We start from the raw sequence: 21,698 nt of genomic DNA, 5'->3' as shown, positions 1-21,698 counted from the left end.
CCACTTCTGTGTTTTTATTTCTTTGGTTTATGTTGTCTGTATTTCTCTGTTCTATGTGTTTCTCTCTTTGTGTCTGCTTACTACTTGCCCCTTGTCATCTTTACATATCTTTCATCCTTCGCGGCAACATTTGTCCTTCTTTGCCGCCTAAAGATTGCCACAGAGAGCTGAAGCCATTGACTTAAAGCATGACTGAAGTCATCACCATTAAGCCTCCTCTCTCAGTAACAGTATTTAACATTCTGTCAACACTGGCGCTCTCATTTTCAGTAAAAAGGTATATTAGAGTGTACCGACGCTACAAAAGCCACAATGGAGAGTGCTTCCAGGTAAATTCTATAATACAAGGGACATAGTATTAAGTATCACAGAGAAAATATAAATCAATGTAATTTTTAATCAGAATGTGAGAAACCATAGAAATGCATAATTATCGAATTAGACTCTGTACTTAGAGTGGCTTAGAGCCAAACACTGTGTATTATTTTCACGACAAACTGCGTTTTTTTCTTAGGCACGAGACTGAACCTTGAAGCTCTCCAGATGATGTGATATTCTACCCAGGATGATTCAATGATCCCCCACGTCCCCTGACACTTTATTTTTGGAATAGCACATCTTTAGCAAGAGCAGTCACAAGACTGAAAGACAAACACCTGAACTCTTGAAACACTGAGGCTGGATGAGGCTTTCAGTAAGACTGTTTTCCTCTCTCAGAATCAAATGGAATTGAACAAAGGTTAGCTCTTTGGGGCTTTATGGTAATGTGATATACAATGCTGCCGTGGAATTTGCCAGTGCATGTCTTAGCACTGTCTGACTCTAAGGAAGGAGTGAATGGTAATTATGCTGACCTCTGCCCCTCCCTCTCTTATTCTGCCCTCTTGGGTAAAAAGCCTGAGGAGTTAATAAACAATAGATAGATTTGTCTTGTTTGTATTGCAGTTGCCGCACTCTTAATGACACACGAGATTGGTGTCTATTTTGAAAATAATACATGCCAGGATCTGCAGGTAGTTGTGTTGTATTTTTAATTGGTTTGTGCAAGAATATCTCAATCAGATGTAAATGAATGGAAGCTCAACCTGAGAGTTACTGACTGTTATTAAGAATTTAGCAGGCTGGCATGGAGTTGAAACACAGAATGAATGATTAGAGCCCATGCATGGCCCTTAACTGGTGACAGAACCAACAACAAACCTGTTGATAAGGCCAGGTTGTGAGGTTGAAAGGCTTGAGGGAACTCTTCACCACATGCCACAGGGTAAGAGGCAACAGAATGACTCACCATACCTCTGATGTATTTTACTTACATTAAACATACTCATCATAGTTTCATTCTAAAATACAAGATATAGTTTTTGGGATTTGCTATATGAACTTCATAAGGAAATACTTGAAAAACATAAATGCTATCCTTAAAAAAACAAGTTATTTCATAAGCATCTACAGTATGTTATAGTAATAAACCCAGTAGTAATGCATGGGTGGAGTGGGTATCTGAAACTCTTGAAATCTACAATATGAAAGCACAATATTCTTTCAACCCCCCAGTCTTCCATGTCATTTGGCTGCTTCTGTTTCCAGTCCCCCTTTTTCTTTATTCCTTCTTTTGGAAAGATGATATGAAGCGTGAAGCAGAAATAGTTATCATACAGTAAAGGCATTTCCCCTAAATTATTTAGTAATGGTGTCTTTTTATAGACAGAAGGTTTACCTATGGACTAAAAGCTTGGTACTTTGCCGCAGTTTTCAGAGTGTATCTCTACGGTGGATCATATTGCTGTAGTGCATGACGTGTCTCTCTATCATTCAGAATGGCAACGCCGTTATGAACAGGGAGGGCATATCTTTATGTCTGCCATCCTGGAAATGGCAGCAGCATTGTTTGTTTGTCTACTTTGTTCCATACACCAATAAAAATACACTCAAAATTAAACCATGGTGTAACGATGACCTTAAACGCAATGACACTCTTTCCCATAACATTGTCCTGTCCAATAGTCCAGAAGTCCCCTAAGAGGCCTTACAGCAAGTCTAGGAGGAACCAAATGAGAGAGAAATCAATTACTTTCCTCTCTCCACTGTCTCTGCCCTGGCTGAATTACTGAAACAAGATGCTGCACTTAGAGGAGTCTTTGGAGAGTCAGAGGGGGAGAGAGAGAAAAAGGTGGGGAAGAGAGAAACACTTTGAGGGACATGGGTGCCATTTAGACTAGGACCATCTTCTCACAGAGAGCCACTAAAAGCAGTGAATGATCATCTTCCTGTCCCTGGCTGGGAGGTGGTTAGCCTCCTGTGGTTAAGTGAATAAAGAATATACACTCGGGTTTGAGGTCAAAGCAAGATCATTATAAAGAATATTAATTTCTGAAGTGTAAGCATGACAATCACACACATATAACTGTACCAGTCATCCCTAACTTGAGCTAAGCATATCACAGTTATGGTGTGTCCAAAAGCATGAGACCAGGCCACATGGACCAAATCTGATGTTGTTTTCAGACTTCCTAATGTCAAATGGGTTCTGTTTAACATCCAAACCAGGTTTTTATTGTCTGAACTATGAAGATGAAAATGAATCCAGCTCGTTTGGTAGATAGAACGTGGTGCTTAAGGGACCCAATCCCTGTAAGTGCCATTAAGTGGAAATTGCCGTTCACATATTCCAGTGGTTTGATTAATTACGCTCTCTCATGTGTTTTCATAAAGGCCCAATGAAATATGGGGAGCAAATTGCATTGTGTTCCTGTATCCTGTTATGTAAAAGCAGTTTAATTATTGACACATGTTTTGCCACCTGGCAGGGGGAAGGATGGTTGGACATGAATAGAAATCATACAATAGATATTATGGATGGGTAGAGCTAGCACTTGAGATGCCATGTGTTTCTGTATCTGTGACTCAATTTATGTCCCCGTCTTCACCTAGCCTCAGATCTCCCGCTGAATCAGAGCACGGAGTAGTTGTGATCAGCTGGATATGTCATAGTTGTAAGGGAAGCATTTTGTGAAAGTGACTGCACTTTAAAACCTGTTTAACTTTGTGCAGCAGGACTGCTTTTTGAAAGGTCCCTTCTAATAAATATGTAGTTGAGGAGATATTTTGTGAAGGCTCCACAGTCTCTCTGGGGGATTAAAAGATCACTGCTGGCTTTGTGTGATATCTTAAGATAGCTCTTTTTGATCAGAGTACAGGCTTAGACACTGCTTAGTAACTGACACACTGCTACTTTGAACTTAAGGAAGCAGTATAAGAAGACAACAAGCAAATTTGCAGTTTTAACAAACGTCTTTATTCCCCTTTTCTTCCCTTTTCCTTTGTTCCTGGGAAGTGTTTTTCAAGAGCAGTGCCCTCTACTGCCACGGAGACTGAATAACATCAGTCTCAGGGCAGTGCTTCCCTTCTGTTGTAGCCAGTAGTACTTAGGCTTCACTCTATTCTGTATTCTACAGTGTATGTGGAGGTATTAGCTCATAAAACCCTCCTACTGTCATATGAACCCGCTGCCGTCCCTGAGCTCTATATGAACAGCAGGGCTCTGATACTTAGTCCCAAGCTGTTCCTGTTTGCCCAAAACGATCAGGCCTGGCCTCGTGCTCTCTACCTGATCTAGTTGACTGGTCTGTGTAAGTTAGGTAGGCAGTCCCTGTCTCCATCCCCCTCCTCCCTCCCAATATGCACTTGGACCCAGGCTCAGGCTGCACCTTTTGTGTTCCACAGGGATAGGGGGGCCAGATGGAGGAATTTGATTAACCAGCAGTGGAGGACCAAATGTTCAATTGGATACAGAACCAGTTGGAAGGCGGGAGGGAGCGAGGGATGAGGCGGGGTAGAGGGAGAAATCTAAAATGGCTGGACATGTGCGCCGGCCAACACTTTCCAAAGGGGAGCCCAAACAGACACTGAGGTGTAGTAATGCAGAAGCCCTTTTCCAAGTACCAGCTGGGCCTTTTAGGAGCCTCTATCCCCACAGCAGACACTCGGCAGCCTCCGAGCAGCTTGACTTTACCATATGTGGAACTTTTTTATGCTCCACCTGGTTTCCCCAGGGGACTTGTGCCGCTGGGATGCCGGAGGCAGGTGAATTGCTCTTAATGCAAGGCACTGAATCACTGGGCCAACAACATGAGGGAAGTGCCTAGGGAGAGGAAATGGATCTGCAGAAAGACTGGCATGGACTGGCGCGACCTTGGAGCACGTGCCTGCCGCAGAGCAGAAAAGAAAGCCACGTAACGTGTCATTGTGCCTCCACTCACCACACACCTCTACTTTAATAATATCCAGACTTTTATTTCTTACCTAACAATGTGTATCATTTTACAAAGTGTTTTTTTTTTTTTTTTTAATGGAACTGAATCCATTTGTAAACTGGCTACTGACGCTCAGCTTTGATTCAGAGCCTTTGTGCCAGTACCTGAGTTTCTCCCTTTCTCTCCCATTTCCCTTTTGGCTGTTTCTTTTGTGCTGTGTCATATAGTAATCTATTGACATAGATTTTTGAGTATTGGGTTCGTAAATGCAGTATGACTGTATTCTGCTATACATTGTTTTTGTCACAATCTCATATATTTGCATTCTTCCCATGCAAATAGTAATTTTCTCAGTAACATCAGGTGTTTTACCTCTGGTTGGTAATAGATAGATATTTGTCATACATAGTTTGAGTTCGGGCCATCAGGACAGGTCGGTCAGATGAGGGTGATTTTGGCCTTGGCAGTGGGGGTGTGGTCACTTTCCTGTCTGCACCTGTCTCACTGTGTCTGTGGCACAAAGCCAGAGGTCAGGGGTCACCACAGGGGGCTGTCAAGGTCAAAGGTTTATCACTCTCCAAGGGGTCCTGGAGCCATCACTCAGACCCTCCAGTACACACGATCTGCCCAGTTGAGTTTTTTCTTCCCCCACTTTTTCTAATCCTTCCAAATGGCTCAGGCAAAACTCTTGACAGCAGCAAGAGAAACAAACTGTGGGGTGTGGAGCTCTAAGCCATCAGCTGGAGATTTCACTTTGAAAAGATTCCTTTTTACTCACTGCCCTTTCCACCAATCAGAGGGCCCGCTAGAGTCCAGGCACCCAGAGCAGCTGCCCTCTGACCCTGCCAGCGGTTGTTGGTTTATTTTGTTTGGGCATTTTAGAGAGGATGGGGCTGCTTTTGACAGGTCAGGCAGCAGGACTTGGATGAGGTCTTTAGCACAGACAGCCAGAGGGGGAGAGGGAGAATTTCACAGCTCAAGAAAAGACTCAGGCTACCTTGAGCTGGTGTTGCAGTTCCACTATTTCACTCATATTGCTGGAGAGGTTGTCATATTCATTGAGACATGTGGAAAATGGACAATTTTGGGGGTAAAAGAGGGGCCATTCATGCAAAGTCAATTCCATCAAGCAGACAGAAATTCCTCGATACCCCTGTTTGTGCAGCTGCGCCCGCTGATCAAATTACACCAATCCTCTTACAACACACACATCACCTTCTGCCCCTCTTTGCTGGTCCCCCCAATCTAATCTGAATGTGCCAGGAGCCTCAGATGGGTCTCCCACTCTCCCCAGTGAGTGGGAGAGGTAAAGATGCATGAGGGGGCACGTAACCTAGAGTTCCACCTACCCACAGCAGTAATTGGGGTAACGCCACAGAGCTTCCATGGGTCAGAGGAGGGGCCTGTCATGTGAGGGGCAGGCAAAGGAGGCACATCCCCAGAGAAGAAGTACTAACCGTCATGCTGTAGCACCAATTCTGACAGGCCGCAGGGAATGGACCCGCCGCATTGAGCCTGTCAGCTGTTCCAGCAGTGCAGAGCGATCGTGGAGCCCTCCACTGGGACTGTATTACTGAAGGCTTTTCTTCTCTGCCTGTTTTATTTTTTGGGTGGGGAGGGCAGGGTTGCGGGTCTGTGTGCAAGAAGGGGTGTTGAGGGGTATAATTGAGAACGCAGAGGGAGCTTCGTCTCTCCATCTTATGATTTGGAGGTGAAGACAAGCGCCCTCGGGGGCCCCCTGTCAGAGCTTTTGGGTGAGCACAGTGCAGACTTCAATAAAAACACACAAAAAGAATTCCCCCGCAAGGGCGCCTGGCTGAATTGCTGACGCCAATGTAAAAGATTCCGTTTTCTGTGAATCATTTAGTGTGCGACCCTGAGCTCTCTACACAACGTGACAATAACAGGAAACCCCCCTCCGTCCTCCTTATCGTGAAAAAATTGAGAATTGCAACAGACCCAGAGAATGCCAAATTATTTTTTTCACACATACGATTTCACACATCGATCACCCTCTGCCACTCCTCGATTTTCTCTTCCCCTCCCACCTCTCTCTCATCTTTTCTTTTCTGCTATCACTGTATTCCTGTCATGACAAATGTCAAACAGTCAGTTAGGAGGGTGTTTTTTCTTTTCGGTAACCAAGAGTTTGCCAAGTTGAATGTGCGCTGGGACAAGACTGCTGCGGAAGCATCACATTGGAGCATCAGCATCAGATACTTCTGTGAAAGTAACAGAAATGTTTGAAGGTGTTGTCACAAGCTCACAGGTTCCTGCTGTTTGTGTGCACCAGAGGGAACTGGCGCCTTCTCAGCCCTTTTGTCTCCTCCCTCCCTATTGTTGTTTTTAAACTTATTTCTCTGTTTAGTTGTTATCACTTATTGTGGTTTAGAATCTCAGCATGGCTGTTTTTTGTGGGTTTTGACAGAGGGGCTCAGTGTTGTAGTCAGAGTTAAAATTAGAGGAGTTACTTTTCTGTGTGACTTGGAGACATGTCATCTTCTAGAAGCGGTGGGGAGTCTGTCAGTCACAGCCATGGTGTGTTTTAATCATCTCTGTCCCACTTGGAGAAGCGCTGACGGTTAGAGTGAGGGTTCCCTCCCCTGGACAATAGCAGTATGCTAGAATCGCATACACTCTGATGTCAGACATAGCAACCAGTTAAGAAATATGAGACGTTTCTTCCTCAAGTTAATCCTGCAAATTCAATGGGGGAATCAAGCAATGTCTAGTGAATTTGAAGACATATCACAAGTGTGTTTGAAGGTTTTTGTGATCTTTCAAAAGATGTGACAGCTGGAAAGAGATTGGCAGCAAAATAGCAGGAGTTTGTCACTATAATAAGAGAATGAAGCTGATAGAATAATCAAAACCCACGACGTCTTAGAAGCTTAATGAGCAAGGGCTCCCCCCAAGCGACCAATAATAATAGTGTTTTGTAATTCTATAGCCCTTTTAATAATACTCCAAGGAATTTGAAATAGACATTTCTTTGTAAAGCAAAGTAGGTTAGACTGCAAATTATACTTTCCATAATGTTGCAGTGATGATGGCAATTGTCTTTAGAGTACGTCGCTGAGAGAGAATGTACAGCCAGGATACTGTGCAGCAGTCAGGCTGTAGATTCCCTTAACCCTGTGCAGAATTGGCCACTACACTACACCCATCCAGCTCACTCTCCTTTAACCCCAGCCCCCGTCTGAGCGTGCTCCCTGCAGACCTCTCCAGAGATATGGCCTCTCATTTCTGAGAGCATCCTCTGACAGTCTTAATGGACAAGTAGTCTCTGTACAAGGCCAGGAGAGCTCTTGCTGAAAAGACCACTCTGGGCATGTCTGGGATAAGTACTGTTTTCTCCTCTCTCGTCTAAGGTTGTGTTTATGGGCAGAAATTAAACGGAGCTGTCAGACAGAAACAAACACGGAAGACGAGGGAGGAGAGGAGAATCTTTCTGTGCTGTACTTGTGGGAAATGGAATCTGTAATTATAGAAAAAAATATTAAGATATTAAAAGATATACTAGAAATATATGTTAAAGTTGTGAAATGTGAATCTTGTTCATAATATTCTACTAATTGCACTAATTGCTGTTGGAGTTTGGAGATTTACATACGTTTTAGGCATTTAATGTTAAACCAGAGTGACGTACGCCACTAAATTGAGCTTTTAACAGAAGTGCTTAGAAAAATATCCCTACAAGCCCCCAAGCAATTAATCCAGCTGCCTGCCTTTGTCCACCTACCCATTGTGTTCTTTGTAAAAACCATTCTCTTATACCTCCACTTATTCCATCCTTTGAGACGCCATTGGAAATCCAGGGCTCTGAGTTGAACCCACAGTTGGTTTAAGTGTAATGAAATGTATGTCATGTCTCTGGCTCTCTCCCTCTGGCCCCCCCTCACCCCTGGCCCCCTGAAAGCACTGCCTTTGACAGCAAGGCCTCTGTGGCTTCTTCTGCAGTGATCTTTAGCCCCTTCAGGTCCCATTGACTATTTCAGGACGTCCCTGCGATTTGAGGGTGGACTCAACCGTTCACGCATGCTTCAGAGCATTGACTGAGGAGAAAAATAGACAGAGCGATGGAGTGGAAGCCTCAGACAGCTAAACCAGTCCTCTGGGAAATCCTACCCTGATGCCTGGCTGCATTAAAAAAAAAAAAAAAAAAAAAAACTGATAGCATCTGCGCTGATAGTATTTATTAATGTTGTACAGTATGCTTACTGAAAAACACCAAGTTGGCAGTGCTTATTATACATGCTGTGGACCTAGCTATGTGCTCATTTACTCTGCAGTTTTCGCTTATCTTCTGTTATGTGTGTTCTGTCCTACATTGTATATTATAATAATAGAAACTATGGCAACAGAAGTCAGGTGCAGATTCTTTCAAAGGAGCCAAGCTGAGCCATTCCAGATGATGCAAATTTAAATTTGAACATATATTGACTCAGTTCCTAGTACCTGTTTATTTACCATAGATTCAATCTTTATGCAGATGAGGGTGAACAGTCATGCATGAAACACTTACTTTGCATCTGTATGTGTGTGTATGCTTATGAGGCTGTGTATGCGACTCACCTGAAGCTTTTGCGTGTGCGACTGTACGTGCTGTACGTGTGTTTGTTTCCTTGTGTATATCTGTGTGTGGACATGTGTCTGTGCATGGATATTGCAGCTTGAAGAGAGTGTGCATGTCCACTACATTAGACGGAGCGTGCAAGGTGTGCCTTAGCATGTGTGTACTGCTGTCTGTTCAGAACTCGTAGCACCAGCAGGGTGCGCCATTCCAATTTACCCATCAGCCACAGAGGTAGGGGGTAAAAGTGCGGGGCATCGCTGTTGGGGATTTCACATTCGACGGGCGAGATTACCAGTCAGGGGACCCCTGTGTGGAGGTGATGAGGGAGGGAGACTGCAGGGGCACAGTGTGGGGGAGCTGGGACAGTTGGGGGACGGTGGAGTGGCGAGAGGGGGGAGGAGCAGCACGACTCAACGCCACCCTGGAATCCGTGGACTCTCTGTTTTCTGGGGAGCTTAGCTGCCAAGCTGCACATCTGTTTGACACCAGGCGCTGTGGTATGGCAGTCAGGGGCTGTCTGTCCTGATTCACATCTCTCCATTCTCTAGTTTGTTCTAAGAATCTGGACAACTGCTGAATCTTTGTTTACTTAGAGATCCTTGCAGAACTGTGTGTTGTATAGGTTTCATAAAAAGGATAACAAAAAACAAAGGGTAGAGCATTCTTACTTTATTATTTATCCTTTACTTCTGTTTTTTTTTTTCATTTTACCTACTCTAACCACATGTACAGGAAACATTTGTGTATCCTAAACACTAGAAAATAATCATGGCATTGTAAAATAATCTTGAATAGTTGCCTCAGACCCAGAGACCCAGCCTCATCGGCCGTGCTCACTCAGCCTGTGTTTGAGTGTCGGCCAAGTCAGCTATGGCTGCTCCAGAGGCCCTGAAGCCTGTTGGGGAGACGGGACATTCCAAACAGCATAACTCATTCTTTACACCCTCTCTGCTGCCATTAGTTAATTATATGCAGGTGTTTTCCTTTCTCAGGTTTTTGCTGTAGATCTTATAAAAATGTAACCATAAATACATATAGCCAGATAGACAGAGAAAAGAAAGGGGGAAACAGTGTGGAGGAAGTGGCTGATTGTGCTGTGTGAAGCAAATTATTGCCCCCATGTAGATTCATCAGCTCTCCCTGCTGGATTAAGGAAGGGCCTTTCTAATGAAGTTCGCCCCGTCAAAATGAAGGGACTAATTCTGATTTAGCTGAGGTAATGAACTTCCCCTCTCCTAGTGAGAGCAGCACCATGGGGCGAGGAGAGAGGGGTGGTTGTGTAGGAGGGCGGGGGCGAAGGAGAGTGGTAGCAAGAGAGAGAGGGAGGCAGGATGAAGACAAGACAGGAGAGAGACATGGAGTGAGGACAGAGAGATAGAAGGGAGAGAGCAAGCCTGCTGGAGAATGAGAAAAAAATTATGCAAAACGCCTGTCTCGTATTTGCTGAGATATATTAAATTTCCTGTGCGGGTGCCTGTGTTATATAAAATTATGTTAATGTCTCGTGGCCCGCTGCGAATGGCGGCTTGCTGGTCCTGAGCATGCGTGGCTGGCCGCTACACGGAGCGCACTCAGTGGGACTCAGCTTTTCTATTAAGGAAAACCTCTAGACACCTGATGATGAATTCTCTCTCACCAAATGTTCCCCCTTTTTTGTCTCGAAAATATGAGCACTTTTCTAAATGACTTTGGAGAGCCTGGCGTGGCGCTTGGCGGCCTGCGTCGAGCAGGGGGGAAGGGGATATCGGGGGGTCCCACTGCAGCAGACTAAGGGAGTCAATTAAGGCAAGCACTGATAATTATAAGCCGGCAGAACGCAGGGGCTGGCTAATTGTACAGTGTTCCATGCCGCGAGCCCAGCCAAGGGGCCTCTCCGCAACACTCTCTTTCCCTGCTCCTTTGTGTGGACCACAGACCCCATAGAGCCCACATACCTCAGCCTGACAATGCCACAGTGAGGCTAGCGAAAAAAGCTGGGCATGTGCCCGTAATTAACTTTTTACATTCAGGCCACTCAGTTTTTTGAGGCCTGAAAGAGATTCTGGTTAGCTTTGCACCTCATTTCTTCTCTACTCTTTGCTTGCCATAAAGTTTTCCTTTCGCCATTTTACTGTTTCTTTGCTTGTTTGGATTTTTTTTCTCACTTTGCACAGCAACTTTCATAAAGCAGCAGAGTCTTCGAAAGTCAGGGCGCAAGTCACTTGACCTTTATTTCCTTCTAACAAGAAAAAGCCCAGCAGTTTAGAATAGGCGTGTATAGAGAAAATTAGAGCATTTCAGTGCAGAATGGTGTTTGTGTGGCTGCAGGGGGTCCGGCACTCCCATGCAATCCATCTCAGCAGCCTGCACTCTTTGTCCCCAATGGGCCTCCATACCTGCCTGCAGCTGCAGCGCCTACACATCATTCGTTAACAAGTATTCGGCTTTTGCCTTTGTTGTTGTGGATTTCTCCCTTCTCTTTTTTTTCTCTTCCTCTGCCTCTGTGACCTACACGCTATTCATTTGACCGAGTTTTAGCCATTGTGGATTTCAGCTGTAAGAATAGCAGGTAAAGATGTCCAGGCAAAACACAAAATGGCAGACTATCATTCAAAGCGTACTGTGGCACCAGATCTTGCTGAAACACCAGCTTCATCTGGTTTTACTAGCGACTTTCCTTTTGTAGTCAGCAGGGTAACACATCAAATTCAGTGCAGTTTCAAATCTAAAAATACACATATGCACAAAATCTTAGACATACCCAGTAATTTGGCCAATTTTTAAGGCCCTCCAAAATTTTAGAGAGTACATATCTTGACATATCTTGTATAGGGCTAACTTCTAATGTGTTTTTTTCTTAGTCTTTTACTGCAGATTTGAGTCACACTGTGTTCATTTACTTGTTCTATAGTAAATAATACACTTGTGGAACAAGAAATGTTAACACATAATGTATAAACATTATTGAATGAGATGTAACAGGCTACAGCGATGTGAAAGATGAAACTTACAAATGGAATGTCCTAATTTTGTCTTTGAAATTGTGGCGCAGTTTGCCATTTTGCCATAAAACAATGAGCTTGTATATTCCTAATGTAAGCCATGATTATATTAACAAAAAAGCACAGCGGGTTTTTCGTATATACCAGGCTCCATGTAGAAAGTGACAATGCATTTATTTAGTGCGAACCTGTCATTTATACATCCGTCCTAAGGTCTTCTGGTATAAAATGGTTTAACAAACTGTAATAATGATGCAGATTAAAACTGTTTCATTTTTCTCTTATGTCTTTGATGCTCCAATAATGACCACTGGCTTTAGAATCTGCATTTTCTGCTACACAGTAAAAAATCTGAGTATCTCTAAACACATGCACAGGGACACTTGGCAAATAACTCAACCGGAAATGTCTGCTCAGTGCGTTTATGTTAGGGAGAAGTGTCCTTATGTTTTTGTCCCACACGTTTTGTGAACTCCAAAAGGTGTTCTACTCGACTAAACCTTTTATAATACCCATTCAAGCGTTACGCATGTTTATCTCGACAAAAAAACCTGTCATTTTGGTGTTTCTACCTCTGGCCCAGCAGCCAAGGGAGCTGTGAGGCGGTTAATGTAGGCGCAGAGTGGCTGATCCTTGCAGGAGCCTAGCCCTGCTCTGATTAGCACCTCCAACGAGCTGCCATGCATCAGAGCTGACATTCTCCCAGAGACATGTTCCCCCAGAATCCTTTGCTCTTGCTGTGCGAGGGCGTCACCACCACTACTGACATGTCACAGCCAACAATCTCACCTCACCCCTCCTTCTCCCTCTGGAGGCTGGAAAACAGCATCAGCCACTCACCGGACTTGGGACCCTGACATGAGGGCTTTGGTACCTCGCTTAGCTTATCATTCACGTTTCTTTTTTTTCTCTTGCAGATACAGTATATGTCTTTTACATGCCCACTTCCCTGCAGGCAAACTGGAGTAAAGCTTCCCCTTTCATGCTGTGGTAGTTTTCCAATCTCTTTCATTTTATTAGCTAGCACTCAAACACATTTCCATCACTGTTCGTGTAATACATTAGCTCTTTGATAGAATGGGGTGAGTTTTCAAGGTGCCGTGATTAAATCTTGTACTTTAATTTCGACATTTTGCACTTGATTCACTCTGTCCTTCCTAAACTGTGGAGGCAGGAAATAGATATTAGTAATGCTCCCCCCAGGCACCAGTTCTCCAATCAGCTTTGGTCCAGGGGGAGTCCATCCCTTTGCGCTCCCACCTACCACCTTACTACCCCCATCCCCTGTATTCTCCAGGCCTTAATGGGTCTTGCAGTATATCTGAAATGAGTTTGTTCCTTATGAGCAGTGCTTCTACCTCAAGAGAGCACACCACACGGAGGTGGAGTCAATTTGTATTCACCCATAATTCCCTGGGCCTTAATCACTCTGATTTTCCCCCCATTATCTGTTAATGGATAGTTCCCGCCGAGAGAAGAGAGAAGTAAACCCACCTACTGTTTACAGGCCTGAAGCTGTCTACTCTGCTACCATCCACAATACCGTAGTGGGTTGTATATACAGCAGTGAGTCCGCTGAAAACCAAATCTTCTTGGTTTATTAACATACAACTCCAACATCAGACTGAATAGTATTAGACAGATGGCAGAACAAAAACAAAACTCTTGGCAAAGGTGAAATTCATCATAAACAGGATCACTTCAAGCAGGTATTTCCATTTTTATGGCAAGAATCAGTGGTTTAGAAACTCTGTAATTCATTGAGCTGTCAGTTTGACTAGACCAGCTTTGATTACCCTGGTCGTTCTGTCTGTGGCTTTTCCAAAACAACCCATTCCTGCCTACTAAATATTCTCAATTTGTTCTCCCACTTGTTTACTCATTACTTTCAGCAAAGAAGTGCCTTGATTGATGTCCTTAATATCATTTGTTAGAGTGTGCTGCTTTGGCAACACAATCAGCATGGGTCCCTCTAAGAGTGAGCTTCAGAGAACCATTCACTATGCCCCAGAGAGGAGTGTAAATCTAAGTATCAGATTTTTCTCTTCCAAAGCCAAATGCTACAAATGATCCTGAATTCCCCTCCAATTCAAACTGCTCCTCTGCAGAATTGTTTAAATAGAGTAAGGGGCAGTGGTGATGGGGGGAGTTGTGGTGTTGGAATGGAATAAGCTGAGGGAGAGTTTTTAATTAAGCAATGCCCTGCATTATACTATACTACACACTATTATCAGAAAGTTGGACTGTCTTGAGTTACTTAAGTTTCAGTCTTTACTCACTATCTGTTGATGGCTGTGCATTTACACTCTTATTGGAAGCAAGACGTCACTATCAAATTCACGGACACCTTTATCACCGCCTTAAACGTATAGAATTCAATACGCTGCAGCTGTGTTGTTCTTACATAAAGAGCTCACTAAACGATTCAAGCTAAACCTGCAAGCCCCAGCGTCCCAAACAACCTTCAACAGCACATGAACTTCAGCCCGGATGACAAAATAAACAGCAGAGAGAAATAAAGACCATTTTTTCTGAGAGTAGTTTTTCCTCTCTCCCTCTCCTGTCCTCCACATGGGAGAGATATTAGGCGTTTGTGTTTTAAGGAGCTGTGAAATACATAAACCATGAGCCACAGGAACGCGAGGCCCTGTGGATATGCAGATGGGCTTACTTTGCTGGTGTCAGGGATGCTTAGAGGGAGCAGGCACAGGAGCAGTTCTCATCTAAAGGATTTTCTTAGGAGTGCAGAGGGACAGGGTGGTGGCAGCGGAGAACACTCAGGAGACTCGGAAACAGAGAGTGGGAGGAGGGAGAGAGAGATGAGGATAGAGAGAGAGAGCCGACAGTCCCCTGTGGCCCTGTAACTATATCCAGAGTCTGCTCAGTGCATAGAGAGAGGTGGGGGCTCACGCAGGGCCGTGCTGATTGGGCAGCCCTGGAGAAGGGCTGGGGGAGTGACAGGAAGTGACCTCAGTCCAATGAGGCAGCTATAGGGGCGAGTGAGCTGACTTCCTCCCCTGGCTCTCACTAAGAAACATGCTGCCAGCCTGATTCAACCCCTGTTACACTGCTGAATGTAAACCCAGCCCTGCACAGGCTGCTCATAATAGACTCACAGTCAAACTTCCATTGCTCTCACTATGTCTTTTTTACATATATCTATATATATATTCTGTCTAAATGTATTTATATGTTACGTAGCACTCTTTCAGTTTAGGGTTGTATATATACATATGAACCATGCAGTTGAATTATATACTCTATCTGTGTTCATCCAGGATTATATATATTCCAAATCAACAACTTTTTTTGCAAATGAATCCCATTAATAGACCAAAACCAACAGTCAATTAATCCTTCTAACAAGTATCAGTGTATCCAAAGCCTGATATAGATCATTCCTATGTGCCACAGACCTTTGTTGTTGTCCAAAAACTAATAAAGCACATCATTGAGTCACATCGTCGCACTGGATAACACGTTCCTTCGTTACGATGACTATAGGCGTTGCAATTTATATTGAATCAAACCCACATTCACCATCCTGCTATAGCACCAAATATGTGTTAATCCACAAAAATAGTTCCCAACAAATGTGCGTAAAAAAAAAAATATTAGACTAACACATTGTTGGTTTTAGTCAATGGGATTTGATATAGATATAGAACATCAGCCTTATTCTTCAAATTTGAAGCATATGATATTTATATCTTTTTGCTGTTTTCCCTTGGTGCTTCTGTGCACAGACATAAACACACAAACGCACACACACAAGGACAGTCAGGCAGGTGCAGAGTTATCTGCATAATGAAGCAGGCCAGGTCTCCAAAGGGACAGCGTTGTGCACTAGGGTCAAATGAGGGCTGCGCATATGGCAGAGGAACGGATCTGTGAACCCTGCAGCAAGCTTGACCTTAGTGTACACCCTCACACAGATAAGCAAACTGAATGGTGATCAAAGAGGGGAGTGATTCTCTTGCACGGTTATTTGGATGAGCTCACGCCACCCCCCAACTTTCGCTGATGCCTGCCGCTACACTCAGATGCACATGTAGGCTACAGAATATCTCATCTGTCGAATTCATGACTGCAGAACACGCCATCACCTCTCTCCCTTTCAAACTACTATGAGCTGCTTTGATCGGCCTTTACCTTTTGCCAGACAGTCATGAGGGAACATAGTCTGTGAACTTGACAGCCCTTGGTTTGTTTTGATGCTGTAGACACCTTATGTGATATACAATGCCATATGTTTATGTTATTGAGAAACACTTGTAAAAGAACATGTGGTGATATGTTACAGTAAAAAGTTCAATATGTATGCACCCCCACTGTTTCTTTTGGCACTGCAGGAGATGTTTCCATTCCCTTCTCTCCCCTGGAATATCAGAGGTCGTTGGGTTCCATTTGTCACTATTATTCAGTATCAATCCATAGGTGTAGAAAGGGAGATACTGTACTGCCCATGTTTTCAGATCTCTCATTAAGTAAAAAGGTCAAACCTGCGTATGGCAAGTAGTTTTTTTTTTTTTTTTTAATCCTTTGAAATTATTGATATAACCCCCCCCCCCCGAAAAAAACACATTCTTGATACAATAAGATTTAAGAATTTTCAATTATACAGTGATTTAACTTTGTTAAATAGGTTCTTTCATATAACGTGAGCATTTAAAACTAATTCCAAATAGGAAAAAATGTTGGTGGGTGAAGAATTGCAAACTAGGAGGTATCTTGTCGATTAAAGGGTACTATTTTATTGTACAGCACTGTTTTTCAGCACACTTGTTTTGCCAGATTTCCCTAAAGCACCTTCGATTAACCCTCTACTTGGATCCTCCTGGACTGAGCCATGCACAGCTGGTTAGGTGAATTGTGTATTTGTGCTTTTGGTACCCAGGGCCTATGTGGTGGGTACTGAGCTGTAGAGACCTGGGGATAAACTCTAGATGAGTCCCCAGTGCAAACACCCCAACCCTTTGCAGTAGCTGGCCTACTGTTTGGCTTGGCAGGAGTTTGATAGAGCACTACTCCGGCCCCATGGCAGAGTGTATAGGCCTTTTATTGACGCACTTGAGATGGGCAGTTCTCTGAAAGTCTGAGTCAGCAGATCGTTGTGCTGCAAATGCAGGTTCACAATCTGAACGACATTTATTTAAGCTATCTCTGGCCACGGCTGAGGTAGCTTAATGTCAAGATAGACGTGTGGGGAATTGTAATGCTAAGCAGATAAACTGGGACTCTTGCTTGCTCTTGAAATAACTGTCATATCATTGTGTTAAAAATGTTGACATGTGAGCATTTTGTAAAGGAGAGTTGTTTTGGCAGTCTTGACAGTCAGTGTGTGTACACTGAAGAAGAGATGAGATGATTTGGTGATATAAAATGAATGCCCTTTCAATAATAGTAATAACCCTCTGCCATGTTTTAAATGAGACTATTTGCCTATTCTTGATTTATTTTAATTCATCTTTTTGCAAAGTACAAATGCTTGATTTAGACTTCCTTCAAATCGGTTTTAATTTGAAGATGCTAAAAATAAATAATCTTGCATGTAAGTTAATCAAAAAGATGATGCTTACCACGTTCAAAGTGCAAGGCCTCATCTGAGGGATTAGGACCCCGGCTGGTCATCCAATTTATGCCTGATGGGAATAGATCACATGTTATATTATTTTGTGTCTGAGTCATGAAAATCACAGGCAGGAGTCTTTACCACAAATTTTTTTAATTTAAATTTGTGTGATAGAGTAAAGTAAAAAAAAAGAAACGAAACAAGGCAGAGTGAGACCTCTGCTATTCATGCTCTGCTTATTTTCCCTCTTATGATTTTTTGTGTGTTTTTGTGTTTCTTCTCGACAGAGGAAGGATTGAACCATGAATGCAAGCTCTGTAGTCAGTCATTCGACTCACCAGCAAAGCTTCAATGCCACCTGATTGAGCACAGCTTTGAGGGCATGGGAGGAACCTTCAAGTGTCCTGTCTGCTTTACAGGTGTGTATTGTGCATGAATTTAAGTGCATGCGAGTATGTGTGTGTCCTGGATTTGCAACCCAATGGAGTGATAGAAAGGTTAGAAAGGCAGAGTTAGTTTTTGTGTACATGTTAACTTTTACTGAGACATTTATATTCTCAATACGCAAAGCTTTGCATCTTTTTTTCAGTGTGAAAAAGAAAATGGGTTCTAAATGAGTTGGTAAAGGTCAAGCAAGAAGGTCGGCTAAAGCTGAGAGTAGTTTGCTGCATGTGGCTTTTTATTTAGTCAAATAGCCTCCATATCAAGGCCAAAAAAGTGTTATGAGGTGCAGGGGGGAAGACAGTGTGAGCTAAGGGGAGATGGGGGATGGAGGAGTGGGGAAAGAAAAGGAGATGTGCTAATTGTGGATGGCAGTGGTGCTGATAGCTGTAATGATCTCATCTGTCTCTGTGCGTGGAGGTGGAAGGACCGGACTCCTCCTGAGAGGATAGTGCCCTCCTTCAGTGTCAACAGGGTTAACTATCTCTATAATGAAATCTGCAAAGTCGTTAACTTCAGCTCTTCACTCTTTCTCCCTTCTCAGCTCTTTAGTCTTCCTCGCAATTTTTGGGTCCTCAGTTCCTTTCCCTCTCTTCTGCTTCCTGCCCCCCCCCCGTCTCTCCTTTAGTTGTTATATCAATTAACATTACCTCGCATTTCGCATTTTGCTACAATATCTTTTTTCACATTTTTACCTCCTCATCCACCTCACTACTAAGCTCCTTATTCTTTTCCCACATCTCTCTTTCTCTCCACCCCCTCCCTCTACTCCGTTCTACTTCCCTCATTGCTGTTTTGGCCTTATCTCTCTTTTAGCAGAAGCCTATTGATATATCCCTACCCAGAACCCCCCTCCACCCCTCACAGGGGTCTGGGCATTTAATATACAGAGCATGCCTCCTTCATCTGAGCCTTCATTTTCCACTGCCGGCTTTGACAGACAGGTCCCCCCTCTCCCTCTGCGTCCATATCGATCACGGCACATGAGAGAGAGAGGGATGCTGGGAGGGAGAGGGGAGGAGGGAGAGACAGAGTACACCCTCAGGACAGTGGTCGTAGAGCAGACAGACAGATGGGCGAAGGCCTATGGTAGCGGGGAAGGCAGGCTAGAATGGACTGAAAGACCTCCCTCTGTTGGGGATGCAGGGGACAGGCAGACTGAAGTCAGAGCACTCAGAGGAAAAGGAAGAATTGAGAGATTGGCTGACAGCTGTCCTTGAATATATTTCTTCAAGTTGAGCCTGGCATAAAGTAGAGAAAAGACACTAGTTTAACAACCTAACATAAACTTACTGATAGCATATTGTTTAATAAATGTATGTGTTGTTAGCAAGCTTATTTTTTATTACGTCCTCAATTTGGCAGATGTTACTTTTAAGACATATACAGCAGTGGGAGAATTATTCAGATCTTTTACTCAGGTAAAAGTAGCAATACAGGGACGTGAAAAGACTCAATACCAAGCACTTCACTCAAATTTTTACGCAGCAATATCTCCTAGAAATTAATTGTATACTAATTAATTAATCATATACTACTATTTTGCAACAGAAACTACGTTTTGAAGGAAAAGTAAAGCTACACAGATTATGGGGGGGGGGGTCAAAAAAATAAGGAAATGTTAATTAATGTATCTGTACTCTACTGGTAAATTAGTAGCATATAAACATAATGGAGTAAAAGTTTTTTTTTTTTCATGCAGTAAATATAAAATGCACAAATAAAAATACTAATCACATAGAATTACTTAAGATATACACTATACGTATATGTATTGTATATTATTTTTATGCATTAACACGTAAACAGCATTTTTATGTTGTAGCTTGCTCAAAGTGAAGCTAATAAAGTACAGTAAATGCACATAGTTACTTTCCATAACTGGACATAAAGCAGGCTTTTCCACCTAAGCCTACTTTTTATAATTCCCTCAACATGTCCTCCACGCTAAACGACCGTACAGGTTGCTTGTCCCTACCCTCGGATACGACCTACAGGAGCGTACCAGTAGCAGGCAAACTGGACCTTTGTCATCACATAACAATAGTAAAACACATGGGCAAGGTGTGGATTGAGGATAATCAGGAATTATCAGGTGGAATGTCCACCTGAAAATGGTTTGGTTAGGTTTAGGAAAAGATCGTTGTTTACTTCACTTCCTTAAGGTCAGATGACCTTTTGTGACAATAATGACAATACAGTTAAGATTGTCAAATAGTCATGGATAAAAGAAAAAATAATACCTATCAGTGTCACACAGGAAACAAAAGCAGTCTCTTGTCTCCTATGTTTTGTCAATCCATCCATCCACCCCAACCCCCTCCTAACTCGGACTTTGTTGCTCTATATACTACTTCACCTGACTTCCTCCTTTGCTCCCATCATAATTACTACAGCCTTTAGAGGTCTCCTAGCAATAAAAAGTAACTATGGGTCGTAATAAGCTGCTTGCACAGACAACCTATGGGGTCGTTTCTTACAGGAGGACGTCTTGATTCACTATGAGGTTCTCAATTCACGTTTTGTCTTAGCCAGCTTTGTTTAGTCAGTGTGGACGAGATGTTGCTGATAAATCATTGCATGCACTATTCCAAAATCTTTATCTATAGAGGTAAAAGGATTCCGGTCATCGACTTGAATCTGAACATAAAAGCAAAACTTTGATTAAACTAGGTGGTGAGAGTGATATTGGCTGGGTCATTGAATTCACTTGATTAACAATGTGACTCTTTATTTAAAAGAACATCCCAACTTAATGCTGGTGTTTGACCTAAAACTTGGCGGGAGTCAGGAAGTGATTTTTGTTCTTTGACATACCTGATTATCCTCAATCCACAATGAAGGCAACAGAGAGAGGACAAATGATACCACATAACAGACCAGAGGAAAGTATGGGAAAATAAGGCGTAGACAGAAGATGAGGGGAGACAAAATAGAGGAGAGAAGAAGGAAAAACTTGGAGAAGCGGAGAAGGTTGCAACTGGCAAGTTTGGATGTGAGATGAAAGTGGGGAAGAGGAGGAGGAAAAGAGAACTGTGTAGGGGAGGGAGGGTAAATGGAGAGAGGTCCATAAGCCTCTGGATGATGAGAGAGAGGCTGACTCTCTCAGGACAGATTTGACAGGTTTCAGAAGTGGGGGAGCCTGCAGCTAGAAGTGTCTGCCTGCACCCTTAGGAGCAGTAGTGAGGGCTGGTGTGGAAATTGTGATTGGGAATATGTGCTTAAGACAAACAAAACAGAAGAAAGTGTGTCTGATGAAAGTTGTGCGTGTTTGTATGTGTGTGTGTGTGTGTGTGTGTGTGTGTGTGTGTGTGTGTGTGTGTGTGTGTGTGTGTGTGTGTGTGTGTGTGTGTGTGTGTGTGTGTGTGTGTGTGTGTGTGTGAGAGTGTGCATAAACTTTTTTTACTTATGCCTCAGCATGAAGTAAAAACTTGAAAAACTACAGGATGCTCTGCTTTCAGATCTCCAAGTCTGACAAATACAGTAGTTTAATTAGTTTTTTGTTTAGTTGCTGCCCACATTCTGTTCGTGTGTGATCTTAGAATTATGACAGCTTACATCCAAAAAACTGACAAAGGCTTAGCTTTAACTCAAAATTAGTAGTTATCAGCTTATTCTGCCAAATCAACTTACAGAGCTGACTTGTTTGTGTAGCCTCAGAAAACTTGGATCAGCCTCTGCATTGTGAACTCTTAGATTAAGCAGAAATGAACACATGTAGGCTAGATGAATAAATAAATGAAAAGGAGAAAGGGGGGAAAAGGATAAACTTTTTTTTCCTCCCTGCACAAACAGCTTCGTATTGGTGCAGTGCAGCCTGCAGAGAGCACCACCCTGCCAAAATAAAGATGAGCTGGGGCCTGTAGTAAAGGAGA

At 43.2% G+C, this 21,698-nt stretch overlaps 1 protein-coding gene across 6 annotated transcripts in view; it reads left to right on the top strand.

The window, feature by feature from the left end:
- Positions 1-21,698, top strand: part of LOC120799282 (zinc finger protein 521-like) — a 90,348-nt gene that overhangs the window by 53,800 nt on the left and 14,850 nt on the right. For all 6 annotated transcript variants that reach the window (XM_040144327.1, XM_040144325.1, XM_040144328.1 and 3 more), the window contains one exon: positions 17,670-17,801. In XM_040144327.1, coding sequence (XP_040000261.1) covers positions 17,670-17,801 — 132 coding nt within the window. The remainder of the gene's footprint in view (positions 1-17,669; positions 17,802-21,698) is intronic.

This window comes from Xiphias gladius, chromosome 14 (genome assembly GCF_016859285.1).
Source record: "Xiphias gladius isolate SHS-SW01 ecotype Sanya breed wild chromosome 14, ASM1685928v1, whole genome shotgun sequence".
Classification (NCBI taxonomy): domain Eukaryota; kingdom Metazoa; phylum Chordata; class Actinopteri; order Istiophoriformes; family Xiphiidae; genus Xiphias; species Xiphias gladius.
This window is presented reverse-complemented; position numbering and strand designations above follow the sequence as displayed.